We start from the raw sequence: 14,076 nt of genomic DNA on the forward strand, positions 1-14,076 counted from the left end.
AAATTTGAAATTAGATTGTATTTTCAACAATTTACTTCAAGAGTGGAGGTTTCTTTTAAGGACTTTGATCGAAGATTTTCAAAGTCCTTTATTGGAACTTACGATAAATACGGGATGGCCGTCCAAAGTCAAATGCAGAACTTCTTTAAAAAGACAAAAAACAAAGAAAAATAAGAATTAGATCAAATATAACATAGGTTGTAGGACTTAACTTTTTATAAACTAACATTAGTAAAAGGGTGATTTCTTTTCAAAAAGCTTATTCGTTGCATGCAACCGTCACGACCCGCTTCCGTCTGGCCTTGTAGCTCAGTCGGTAGAGGATTAGCCTCCCTCGCAAACGCTCTTTTGGCTCGTCACGTTGGGGAGGAAAGATTGCGTGACAAGCCAAAAAGAGTTTCTGCGAGGAAGGCAAGTAGAGTATTGGTGATCAAAATCCGCGTGGAGCTTGGGTTCGAATCCCACCAAGATCAAAGATTTTCGCTTTATCTCGTGTAGGCCACATTTCCTTATTTGGGCTATGCTCATTAGGAATTTTAAAAGTGGTTTGCTTCTAGCACTTAAATTGCCATTGCCTTGTCCTATTCTCTGATGTTTTCTATTTCTATAACCAGTGCTTTGAGGTTTAAAATTCTATTTCATATAGGTATGATCCCATTTATTTGAAAGTACTATGAAATAAAATTTGAAATGTTAACTATCAGACCTTTGACTGTGATCCTTGATCGGTGATGGTGTCCGCCACGTTACCTCTGGGAAACTTCTGGTGCGCGGAGTTTTTGGAGGAACAAAAGCCTGTCAATCAATCAATCAATCAATCAATCAATCAATCAATCAATCAATCAATCATCAACAGATCGTTAAGTCAATCAATTCAAAGAATTGAAATAAAACAGATCAATAAATATCCAAGATATAAATTCAATGAAAGTTTTGATATTTAAACAAAATCTCCAAAACTAGTACCATCAGAAATAAGTACAAAACAGTAAGAAGAATAAGCAAATTGATCAGTATTGGAGCTTAAAGGGTTAACAGTATCACTCACAAGGCAGGAGGATTTGACTGCGTTTCGGATTCGGGTACGATGTTGGTCGATATCTCCGCTTTCTGAAGGACAGGTTTGATTCCTAAGGTTCCCCTCCTGAAAACAGTTCTAAATCGTAATGAAGAAACAAACAAATATTATTTTAAACGAGGAAGGAAAGAAAGGAGTAGAAATTGCAAGAAATGCGATATTAACCTTGGTATAGGTGGTTTGCAACCAATCCCTGGAAATCCAAAAAGACAACGGTATGGCGGCCATGTTGGATGACAAAACAAAAGGCTATTCCCCACTAGGTAGAAGCGTTGTGTGACGACTTATGAGACTAGTAGAGTTTTGCTTTAAACTTGGCTTTGATTTCGACGTTGTCGTCAGCTGTCGCGGTCAATCGTGTTAGCGTAAGGTATGTAATTTCTGTTCTGGAGGCACTTGAACTGTTGTACTGTTTGTCTGGGCCTTAGAATCATTAGAGATTCAATATTGACTGGCATCTAATTTCTCCTTAAGATATCACTACGTAATCAAACATAAAGATCATGAGAATGAATGATATGATCACCAAAGATGAAGTTTTTATTTTTAACGAATTCTCCAAACTAGTAAAGTACGAAAACTGAAGAAAACTGTGTGGAGAATTCGCATGCTGATATCGGGGCATAATAAACAGAGCAAACAGATTAGTTGTTTAGAACTGAGAACTAATAGGCCATTTCCGAGTTGCTTTGAACCTCATTATGAAAGCGAGGCTAAGTGCAAAGCTTTTCATATAAAAATGAGTTTCGTTTACATATGAATGAAAACCAATTTTTATAATAAAAACTTTGCACTTAGCCTCGCTTTCATAATGAGGTTCAAAGCAACTCAAAAATGGCCTATTATTTCGTCGAGACTTACGCTTTCATCGTCATTTGATTTGTTCACGCAGCTTTCTAGTACTGGACCACGCCAGCCCTTGTATTTACTGTCGAAACGTATCCTTCGTTGATTTGCCATAATAATCTGAAACAGAAGCCAGAGACACAGCAATACGGTTAGACCCGTGTGCTAGGACTCAAAAACAGAACCACCTTGTTCAGCATAACAAACAGCACCACAGGAAAGTACTGCTCAGTAGCTTTCATTTGAATGGTCACACTTAAGGATTTCATCCACAGACTCAAAAGATAGAACCACCTTGTACGGCATAACAAACAGCACCACAGGAAAGTACTGCTCAGTAGCTTTCATTTGAATGGTCACACTTTAGGATTTCATCCACAGACTCAAAAGATAGAACCACCTTGTACGGCATAACAAACAGCACCACAGGAAAGTACTGCTCAGTAGCTTTCAGTTGAATGGGTAATCTGAGACCATAAGACCATATTTCTCCTTTCTAAGTTTACATTTATGATGATCCTAATGGTTTGCAATGCATTGTAGGGCGATTCGGACTCGTGAAAGAAATGCTGCTTTTATGATGTTTTTTGTCTTCTAAAAACCTGGATAAAAGTACAAGAGGCATTTTTAGGCCTAAGGCGGGTAGAACAAAATGCGTTTTACGATAAACGACCAGCAAACTAAGGCAGATGGAACAACATGTATTTTACGGAAATAAAGCATAAAATATTACAGTTGGATGAATGAAACAGAAACATGGTAGGACAATTATCACTCAGTTACCTTGTCGGTAATCTGTCGGTGATCTGTCGGTAATCTGAGAATAATCTGACGGTAATCTGTGAAGTGGTCTGTCGGTAGTCTGTTGGTAATGTGATCAACGGTAATCTGTCGGTAATCTGTCGGTAATCCGTCGGTACTCTGACGGTAATCTGCCGGTAATCTGTCGGTGATCTGGTGGTGACCTGTCGGTAATCTGTCGGTGGTTTGTCGGTAATCTGTTGGTAACGTGATCGACGGTAATCTGTCGGTAATCAGTCGGTGATCCGTCGGTAATATGACAGTAATCTGACCGTTATCTGACGGTAATCTGTCGGTGATCCGTCGGTAATCTGACGGTAATCTGTCGGTGATCTGTCGGTGATCCGTCGGTAATCTGACAGTAATCTGACCGTTATCTGACGGTAATCTGTCGGTGATCCGTCGGTAATCTGACGGTACTCTGTCGGTAATCTGACGGTAATCTGTCGGTGATCTGTCGGTGATCTGTCGGTAATCTGACAGTAATCTGACCGTTATCTGACGGTAATCTTTCGGTGATCCGTCGGTAATCCGTCGGTAATCTGACGGTACTCTGTCGGTAATCTGTCGGTAATCTGTCGGTAATCTGACGGTAATCTGTTGGTAATGTGATCTACAGTAATCTGACGGTAATCTGTCGGTGATCTGTCGGTGATCTGTCGGTAATCTGTCGGTAATTTGTCGGTGATCTGTCGGTAATCTGTCGGTGATCGGTCTGTGATCTGTCGGTGATCTGTCGGTAATCTGTCGGTGATCTGTCGGTTATCGGTCTGTGATCTGTCGGTGATCTGTCGGTAATCTGTTAATAGTTGACGCACGTCAGTATAGTTCCTTCCGTGAAGCTTCGTATGGCCTTTTATAGTCAACACAAGATATGTCGGTGATCTGTCGGTGATCGTTCCTAATCTGTCGGTAAATTGGCCAGCAGTCGCCCCACAGATTTGCGGGGGAGCTGCACTTCAGTTTTACAAATTTATTTGCTTGTGATATAATAAAGTTTTGTTGTTGTTACTAACGAAAAACAATTATGTAACACTAAATAGTCAATAAAACACAGTCAAACGAGGGCTGGGGCTAACCAACATTACTTCTATCTTGTGGTTGTCAAGGCAACCACGAGATTTTATGAACAGAAGACGCACGTCAGTATATTTCCTTCTGTGAAGCTTCGTATCGCCTTTTATGGTCATCACAAGATATGGTAAATTTAACGAGTAGGAATCATTGCGAAATCGCGAAAATTGAAACAAGTGGGGCATACATGACTCTTTGCGCGCGCGTACAAAGCGTACTGCTGCTGGCGGTGATTTCTGTCTCTCAGCATGAATCGTCAGGAGTGTTCGTTTCTTTGTTTGCACAAGAAGAAGAAGTTCGTAAAGGACACGTGAGCAGCACTATTTGGAAGCAACGTCTTACAAGATTTAACAACTCCAGTCTTTGGTTTGAGAATAATCTTGTGGAAACACTGGATTTTCCCTCAGGTTTCCAGATATATTTGAGCTTTCTCGTATTCGGCAACTCCAGTGGCTGAGCTTCAAATTACACTAGAAGGTATTTTCCGTCGTTATGCAAATTGAACATGTCAGACAAAGTTGAAAAAACAGACGCTATTGCAATTTTATAACTCTAACATCATATGTAGTTGATTTATAATGGTAATTGAACTGAGTGGAGAGTAATTTGGTCTGAAATCATACGCGTGATTTCAAAATCGAACGAGCGCGCAGCGCGAGTTTGATTTGAAATCACAAGTATGATTTCAGACCAAAATTACACTCCACTCAGTTCAATTACCACTTTATTACACCTACTTTCAAATCACAGTTTTATTGTCAATATTAATATTCTATTTTTGTAACTTCATTCCCATTTTTATGGGCTAAAGAAAGGATGCGATTTAGAGCAAAAAAATGGTGCAATTTGGGAATAAATCGCACTGTTGAGAGCCAATCAGATTGCAAGGATCACCAGTGATTTCAAAATGGGCGTAATAAAGATGTTTCTTTCACTCAAACGTTGGAAATCGAAGTATCTTGAGAAAAACACGCGTCTTTGATCGAAATTACAACTGGCTTGAGTTTTCGCTGTGAGTTTGTTAACACTCGAAATGCAAAATGTTTTCAAGCATTTGAAACTGTGATTATTCGTTCTCTTCCCCTTTTATTATCATGACAGAACGTTCGTTTTTCATCGAATACGCTCAAAAACATCACTTCTCTGATAGTGAAAAACGATACGGAAGCTTTAAAGAGAAATTGACGTTTCTGTAAAATAGGAGTTTGTTTTTTTGAAAATGGGAGTTTGTTTTTCGAAAATGGAAGTTTGTTTTGATAATGGCAGTTTGTTGTTGTTGTCAGTGTTGGTTTTTTTTTGACAATGGGAATTTGCTTTTCGAAAATGGAAGTTTGTTGATTGAAAATGGGAGGTTTGGTTTTTGAAAATGGGAGGTTTGTTTTTTTGAAAATGGAAGTCAGGTGAAATGCTTGTCTCTCATAGTGTGGGACGTATTACCTCCTCCCCACGAAAAGGAAGTAATACGAGTCCCTAAAAACGACTGCGTGGGAGGCTATGCGATGTTTAATTCTTGTTAGTTTACCGCAGATAGTCACGAAACTTCTGTAGTTAAACTTCGCCTTCCGTTCTTTTGTTATCCACTGTTTATCCATCATGTTTCAACAAATAGATGCGTTCCACGAATTTTCACTTAAACAATAATCTCTGTAATTAACTTCCAAAATATACCTCATTTGTATCTTTGAAGAAACGTTTTTCAATGAACGCTATTTCGTAATGATTTAGCGACTCGCTTGCGAACCTAACAGCAAATAAACGCATAGAAAACCATATTTTTTGTTAAATTCGTCTTTGTACTAACAACATTATGTATGCCAGGTTTGAAGTTTTAAGAACATTTCTGTGCATTTTTGTGAGCGTTTCTTGGGTTTCCGTTCGCTAAGAATTATGGGTAAGGGTACGAGTCGCCATCTTTCTCGGTAAGATGGATTCTCGACTTCTCGTTTTTGTTCGTTTTGTACTTGCCGCATCATAAGAAGTAAATATAAAGGTTATTAGGTATTTGTTGGAGATTAATTTTGTGAGTTACTGATCTCTGACAGCACGAAATAAAAATTTTTTACTAAACTTTAAAACATGCAATAAAGTTGCCTCACTCTGTAAACGGAGCTTTAGTAAAGTTTTAAGTCCGTAGAGCTCAGTTAAGGTGTGGCAAAGGTAGAGAAAAGTGCCGCCTATACGACATTTTAAGAATGTACCGTAAAACCTAAGTAAAGTAAAGTTTTATTCACATGTAACGGATGATTAAGGGCGCATTATTGGCGCACATGATCGTCTTCCTCATTTACGAAGCAAAGGGAAGGTGAACATCTCTTATCGTAAGGCAAAAAGATTTAATACGCTTGCAGCTAGACGAGTTTTGTTGTCATTAACGTTAAAACGCAAACTTTCGGATGGACACCACATACATTCAGTTGGTGACGATTTCAGATGAAGAACGTTGGAGCAGTACCGTATAATATATATGAAATCGCAACGGGAATTTTTTTTGTACCTCTTTCGCTTGGTTTGAATGAATTCTATCAATAATTTGACTATTTCATTATTATATCAATTAAAGCTGATAAAAATTAATGTTTATAACAGGATGAGTTAGCTCTATTTCAAAATACTGTATATGCAGCAACTTGAGTGGAAATTAGTTAGAAAACGTTCATTTTAAAATTTTGACCAAACTATGTTTCTGACTATTAAGTAAATGCACTCCGTGAAAGTTTATATCCAAACACAAACACCGAATTAACCAATGAAAATTTTACGTAAATTATATCTTTTAAACTTTTGGAAAGGTAAAAAAGACCATACTGTTTAAAATGGCAGTAGAGTAAAATTACCTTGATGAATAGTAGGAACTGAAGTAAGTCGAAGTTGAGGAAGTCGAGATAGATATTTGACTGCTCCGGCAATGAACGATTAAAAGCAGATTACTTGGCATATATATTGTGAAAGCGGATAAATGCCACACCCCATATGACGTCAGAAAAATCTCCACATTGTCTTTCAACCAATCAGAAAACAAAACCAAAACTAGATTGAATGTTACGAATGATATTGTTATAAAAGTTCAACGAAGAGATTACAAACCAAACGGTTTGTAGAATATCACGCTGACTTAGAAACAAATGGCGGCCTTGATTGGTCAGTTTGCTTTAAACACGTGAACAACACGCGGACCTTGATGAGTGAGTCGAAGTTGAAGAAGTCGAGATAGGTATTTGACTGCTTCGGCAATGAAAGATGAAAAAACTTATTTCCTGTCACCACCTGGTGACAAACCCAGCTTCAATAATATTTCTTGGCATATAATAATTTAAAACTAATATATTACATAGTAAATATTTCGACTTTCGAGCGAAATTAATCCCGTATGACGTGAAAGAAATCTCCATACTGTCTTTCAACCAATCAGAAAAGAAACCCAAAACGTGAATGTTACGAATGATATTGTTATCAAAGTTTAACAGAAAGAGTTTGGTTTCACGCTGACTTACTATACGGTTGCCTTGATTGGTCAGGTCGCGCGTGACGTCAGCTGAAACACTGCTTGTGCAGTGAATCAACAACAATTCAATTCAATTTTATTTTTCACACGTACAACGAGATTCACTACAATACATAAAAAACAATAAACATTTATATTACAAAGGAGGATTAAAAAGAATTAGGATAAATTTGTTTGGTTTAGTGTGAGCAGTGCCCAAAGGAGCATGCTGCTTTCGAGTTGGGCACTGCTTACAATGGAAGAGAAAATTATTTCGGTGGAAGAGAAAATTATTTGGAAAGGTTTGAAAAAGAAAAAGAAAAAGAAAAAGATCGTGTTTAGCGAACGGATGACGGTGAAGAACTCTACATTACTTTTGGTTTATAAGCAACTTTTTCCTGTATTTGGTTTTAAACGAAGAAGCGGAGTTTGATTGCTTAATGTTACAGCCTATTGTTTCCCATATTTGTGATGCTGCGAATTGAAAAGTGTGTTTACCGTAGTAAGTACGTATTTTTGGCCTGCTAAAATTTTGTCGAGATGAAAATCGGGTATTGTACGAGTGCCGAGAGGATGCTGTGAAAATAGAGTTTGCAAAAACAGGACATATTTGATCATTTATTATTTTGAACGTGAAAATGGCAGCCTTGAGTTTGAATGCATTGTCAATTGACAACAACAACAATCGAAAGAAAAAAACTTCGATTCTAGGGACAAACTTTCTGCAGTTTTTACACAACGATTCCGGTTAAAGGGGCTAAGTTGCAAGACGAACAAGTTCTGTCTTATGAACTCTTGCTCATTTTTTTCTTTTGATATCTTCTACGAAATACATATAAGCGCCGTTTTTGGTGAACGATAAAATTCAGCTAAATTCACTTAAGTTTGGGGCCAAATATGCAACCTCGTTCCCGGGTCGCTTCTCTTCATGCTCCTTGGAGCGTGAAGAGAAGCGACCTGGGAACGAGATTGCGAAAAAACACTGATGCAAATTAATTACGCCTCGTGCCCGTATCGGCTCTTTTTGTACTCACTTGCCGCATCATTTAGAAGCAATTAATAAAGCTCATTCTTTGTTTGTTTGTTATTTTGTCCGGAGTACCAAACGGTTCGTCTCGGTGGAATTGCTGTCCGGAATTGGAAGGCAGTAGCTACCTCGAAAATTCGGAATAAACTGTGAACAAAAACTAGCGTTTCCTTCAACGAAATGTCACCACAAACTTTCGTGACCCTGAGGGGGGTGGGTAGGGGAGCAACCGCGAAAGATGGCAAGCTAGCATTCTCGGAAAATCGTAGAATAAGATTTTTTTACCACTAAAATTTCTCGATTTAATTTTCAGTTAAAGAATCGGAACAGATCGAAATGTTTTAAGGCTAAAGAGATTTACACGTAACGATTTACTGCTTCAATCGCATGGGCCACTTGTTACAATTTGTCGGCCGATTTCCTTTTTCTGTTGTTGTAACGCGGGCTGAAAAGCGACACGGTTGAAAAAATCTCCAGCATTGCCACACGCTTTTACAAACCAGGTCGATTTTCGACCGCTTTGTCAAAATGGGCCAAATCAACCCCAGTTGATCGGCATGGCTAAATTAGCCTTTACCTCTCACAGATTCGCCTTTTACAACCTGGGAATAGAGAAGGCAACATTTTAAGAATTTTGCGTACATGTTCTCGTTGGGTCCCCTAGAGAATCACTGATTAACCCGAAAAGGTTAACCAGTCGGGGTTTTTCACCCTTGATTTTCGTTGACGCTGCTGTTGTTAAAAGTCAAACTTTCGGATCGACTCCACATACTTTTTAGGCCTTTTCCACGTGAAAATTGTTTGAACGCAACAGTTCCGGTATAATCTTTATCGAATTACAACGGGGACTTGCTGCTCTGGTTGAACTATGTCGACCATTATCAAGACGGATTATCAAGTCAATGAAAAATAACGAAAATTGGTGTTCATAACAGAATGATTAGGAGCCTTTTTTTCAAAATACTTTCCAACTTAATGTAACGAAGTATGAAGATAACGAAAAAAATCGCTCATGACTTTAAATACCTTCTTTCTGACAATTAAGTAAATGTTCTTTATAAACGTTTATAATTTTAAATTATACGTAAGCTATAACTAGTGAAATGTAAATTTGACCGTATAGTTTAAATAATTACCTTGATAAAAGGGTTTATGGTGATAATCTGCGTCGAAGTTGAGGAGGACGAGATGGACATTTGACTGCTCCGGCAACGAAAGATGAACAACAGTTTTCTTGGCATATATTGAGGTATGTAAATATTTCGACTTCTGAGCGAATAGATGGACCCCGTATGGCGTGAAAGAAATCTCCAAATTGTCTTTCAACCAATCAGAGAAGAAACTCAAAACATGAATGTTGAAAGAGTTTTGTTTCACGCTGATTGGTCAGGTCGCGTTCAGCACGTGAACAACACGCGTGACGTCACCGAAACACGTGAATACCTTATTATGGGAATTAACACTCCATGAAATTAATGTGTTAACTTTTGTTAACGTTAATTTCCAAGTCATTAATTAAGTGGCGCGTTAATTTCCGCGACCATTATTTTCATCCCAAATTCTCGATACACTCCTGAAAGGAAAAGTCGCGTAAATTTTACGTGCTTTACCTGGCTTTACGCACGTAAATAAGATAAGAGGCGATGTATGAGCAGCGTGCGTAAACATAAAAAAGTTGAACAGCGCTCAACTTTTTACGTTTACGCACGCCATTCATACGTCGCTTCTTATTTTGTCTACGTACATTAAGCCAGCTAAATATACGTCTGTACGCACGTAAAATTTACGCGACAGTGGAAATCCACCTTATCATGGACACTGAAGAGCGCTCGAAGTGGCCAGATTCCTCCTTACTTCGGTTCGGATCTTTACATTTAAGGTTGATTTCCACTGTCGCGTAAATTGGATGTGCATTTGGCTGGCTTTACGTACGTAAATAAAATAAAGAGGCGATGTGTGGGCTGCGTGCGTTCAACTGTTGCGTGCCATTCATACATCGCTTTTTATTTTATTTACGTACGTAACACCAGCCAAATGCACATCTATACGCACGTAAAATTCACGCAACAGTGGAAATCAACCCTTGCGGTTAAAATAAATTTGTTCCTGTTGTCTCAACAAATTCTGTTACTTTCTGTAAATCACCTTAATTTCTCTCATTTTGAAATTTAAGCAACTATTTCGCGTTAATTACCTTTATTGGGAAGTAGCTTTTGCTTCAATTCTAGAGGGACTTAGTTAAAGACTTTCTCCCAGGCTACCTAGATCTTGATTCCTTTTTCTTTTTTCGCTTTTATTTGGTCTCATGGGCTTTTTTACAAACAGTACAGACGGGGAGAGGGACGTTATTCCAGAAAACATGTTCCCAACATTTGGTCCTTCAGTTCCAAGTAAAGGAGTCCAAATTTAGGTCCCACAAGAGGTGATAAAAATGGGTGGATCACAGAAAGGAACCTCTTTCTGAGTAACAAATTCAGCGTTTACCGACCCCTATCAATTGGTGGAGCCAATGGGTGGAGAGAGACAGTGCGATGTAAAGCATCTTGTCTAATGAAACAACTTGACGACAGTGACCTCTTAATAAAAAAACTCGAAAAGATTTCAACGGTAGCTCATTTACCAGTTGCGTGTGCAGCGACCTGACCTCGTTTTTGAGTGGAAACAAGGCAAGAGTTTCTTTCTTTTGATTCAAACCTCAACGCTTTTCATGCGAAAACCATGGTTACTTTGCTAACTAATTTGCATTTACATTTGAAAAGCACTGAGGTTTGTATCACTACCAAGTCACCCTCAGCCTCGCTTCTACTCAAAGACCAGGCCGCTAAGTACACAACGTAAAATGGGATATTGTCATGTGACGTAGTTGTCTCGTGATTCTTGCCTTTTCAGTCTGAGGGTTTGAGCCCTAATCAGTGACGTCACCCAAAACTGGGGGTGGGGGTAACAAAATCCCTGTTTACTTTACCTTTCAGCCAATTGAAATTATTGCACAATTCAAAACTCATTAATAATTCATAACCCCATTGGCCTATCAAATGGTCGATAATACATCACGTGCAATGACTTCATATCAATAAACCTCCTCCTTATTAGTATGTGGTGTTTTATCAGCTGATAAAACACTCCTCGTTAGTATGGGGTGTTTTTCTCGTATGCTAATTCCCAACGTTTACAAAAGCATAATTGTTATGAACTCTATTGACACACGCTTTTCCAGTAATGTTTTTGAAGCCGTTCAAAAAACTCGCAGTACGTGTTTTATCGGGAAACGAGATAAGAAGCCACAGTTTGTTAAAAGAAAGCAGCTTTTCGCTTTTTCTCGCAAATGTGCTCTTTTAGCCTACGTAAGTGGCCCCGTTTGTGTCTGTGTATGCATTATAGGGAATGTCTGTGATTTTATAAGCGATAAATTAAGTTTGCCATTTCGGAGAAACACTCTATTTTAATATAAAGTCTTAAACATTAGCTGGCTCCACTTGACCTAAGCCATCCAGTACTCTGTTAACTTAATTTCTATTGTTTTATTTATAACTGTTTTTGTTCTCACTTCAAACACGGTTGGCTTACATTCAAGCCGCCCTCAAGACACATTTAATTCTCACTCAACAAACGCAGGACGAAATCTCCCTTCCATATGCCCAGCGGTTATCCCAAAATCCAGCACAAAGGTAGCCCCCAGGTCCCCGCGCACGGAACAACGGTCCGGTTATGACGTAATCAGGTACCATATTCGAAAACGGCGATCTCGTCATTGGTGGAATCGTGGGCGTGGCTAAGTGAACCGCATCTCGTATTCCTTCAATGGAATTCCCGGATATAATTAACGCCAGGCGGGATCCGGCGTGCGGCGCCAGAAATACCGCGCCGGTCTGGGGCGAGAAGAAGGTGCAGTGACCTACGAAACAGATATTAAAAGCGATATTTGCTCCTTGGTTAATCAAGCGATGACATAAATTTAAGCTGTTCAGCGATGGAAAATTTTCTACAGTCAATCCTCAACTGAAGGTAAATCATGAACTTGGTTGAATCCTCACTTTTTATCAATGTTTCAAAGCGTCAAAATTATCACCAGTTACCAAAATGAAATCCCACAAAAAAATTTATACTACATACAGTACGACCAACCAATTTAAAGAAGCACGTTCGTTTCATTGTACTTCTCTCCCACCGCACCCACCCCCCCCCCCTCTCCACCCAGCTGTCCCCAAATTTACAACTACCAAATTGACGATTGAACAAAACGCAAGTCAAAAGCCACCAATAGTTCCTTACATTATCAGCAGAGCTTACCTAATGTTAGTGATTTATTGCGATATTTCAAAGGCACCTTCCCATGATACTTTTCAACCCAAGAATTTTCCAGTGGACTGCCCACGAGAACAAGATTGTACTGGTCAGCCGTTTCCTCGTCCAATTCAGTATCAGGCACAACTGGTGCCCAGGCGTCGGACGTTAAAAAGAAAAGGTTGGCGATGTAAACGGCAAACTGTCTCAGGGTTGCGGTAATGTGCTTCTCTTGGGACAATGAACCTGCAAGATGCAAAGTGACCGGGTGATGAACGATGGCACTAGGTCTAAGTTGAGTCCAGTTTCGGTCCTTGGTCATACGAGTGGTTAAAGGGGAAGTATCATGGGGTTTTTGATATCTTTTGTTAAAAATGATGAAATAAGACCTTCAATCAGCTGCCAAATAATTCCAGAATGACGAGAGGAAAGAAGTCAACTCAATTCTTGAAAGGAACAACTCGTACTCTGTTCTAGCGCATTTTGGAAGCAAAAATGCGAGAACTTGAAAAACATTAGGCTAACTTTTTTCAAGTTTCAATCCATACCGGCCTACTAATTATTATTACTCTGTCTCCGGCCAGAGGCACCAATCGACCGTTTTATTGCACTGGGGTGATAATTTATAACAAACTTGCCAATTACTTCGTTGTTTCTGCTGACAGACAAGCATTTTTGGGTTTTGAAATGACAGCAAGTTTGAATGATACTTCCCCTTTAACAAAACCGGACCAGCAGTCCACCACACTGGCTTGATGTGTGCACCGTCCAATCAAATTCCTGAATTTTGTTATTCATATGATTATTTTGGTAACAGAGATTCATTGGATGTTGGGTTTGCCATTTTGGTTGAATAAATTTAAAAAAATACATGAATTAACACGTTAGACATGCACCGGAGTATTCAGATAATATGCGGATGTGATTGGCTTGATAGCCATTGAATATCTGACCAATAACCAACATTTGGGGCGAAAATATGCACGGATATTTCTCCACAAGCTATAACAATACAACAACAAAAATCTTTAGTTTCTTAATTTTTACCTACTTACAATTGGACTGCGATTTGGACAATATGACTCGTTCATATGAAAAGCTTTGCACTAAGCCTCGCTTTCATAATGAGGTTCAAAGTTACTCGCAAATGGCCTTTACACATCACCAAAACTGATGACGTCACAAGGAGTACAACTTGTGTACCCCCAAAGGCGTAAATAAATCCGTTCTTAGCATTTGCTTAGAGCCCGGCTCAGACGAAGTAGTAACACAAAAATGGTGCGAAACGATTCTGGCTTTTGACTGTATCTTCGCCCATGCTCAGTCAAGTCAGCAGCTGATCCCCTTCCGTGTGTGTACAGACAGCATTACCTTAAAACTAGCAAAAATCAAAGATTAGGGAGTGCGTTCGATGATCTCTATCCCAGGCTCTCCCTCGTTTGTGATGTTATCCGCCCCTGCAAAAAATCTACCGGGGATGCCAGA

The 14,076-nt window shown here is 39.1% G+C and overlaps 1 protein-coding gene across 3 annotated transcripts in view; it reads right to left on the bottom strand.

The window, feature by feature from the left end:
- Positions 1-1,048: 1,048 nt before the first annotated feature.
- The window catches only part of LOC146481889 (uncharacterized), a 47,731-nt gene continuing 34,703 nt past the window's right edge, over positions 1,049-14,076 (bottom strand). Inside the window, exons 9-11 of one of the 3 annotated variants that reach the window (XR_014864359.1) lie at positions 12,598-12,837; positions 1,940-2,044; positions 1,049-1,156 (exon numbers count right to left, since the gene is read on the bottom strand). Coding sequence is in view for 1 of the 3 variants with exons in the window: in XM_085108001.1 (XP_084964127.1) it covers positions 11,910-12,202; positions 12,598-12,837 (533 nt within the window). In the remaining 2 variants the exon portion in view is untranslated. Of the gene's footprint in view, positions 1,157-1,939; positions 2,045-10,595; positions 12,203-12,597; positions 12,838-14,076 lie in introns of those variants that run through there. The other 2 variants (XR_014864360.1, XM_085108001.1) reach the window with 2 other exon arrangements.

Source organism: Pavona decussata, unplaced genomic scaffold, assembly GCF_977016875.1.
Source record: "Pavona decussata unplaced genomic scaffold, jaPavDecu1.1 SCAFFOLD_48, whole genome shotgun sequence".
NCBI lineage: Eukaryota > Metazoa > Cnidaria > Anthozoa > Scleractinia > Agariciidae > Pavona > Pavona decussata.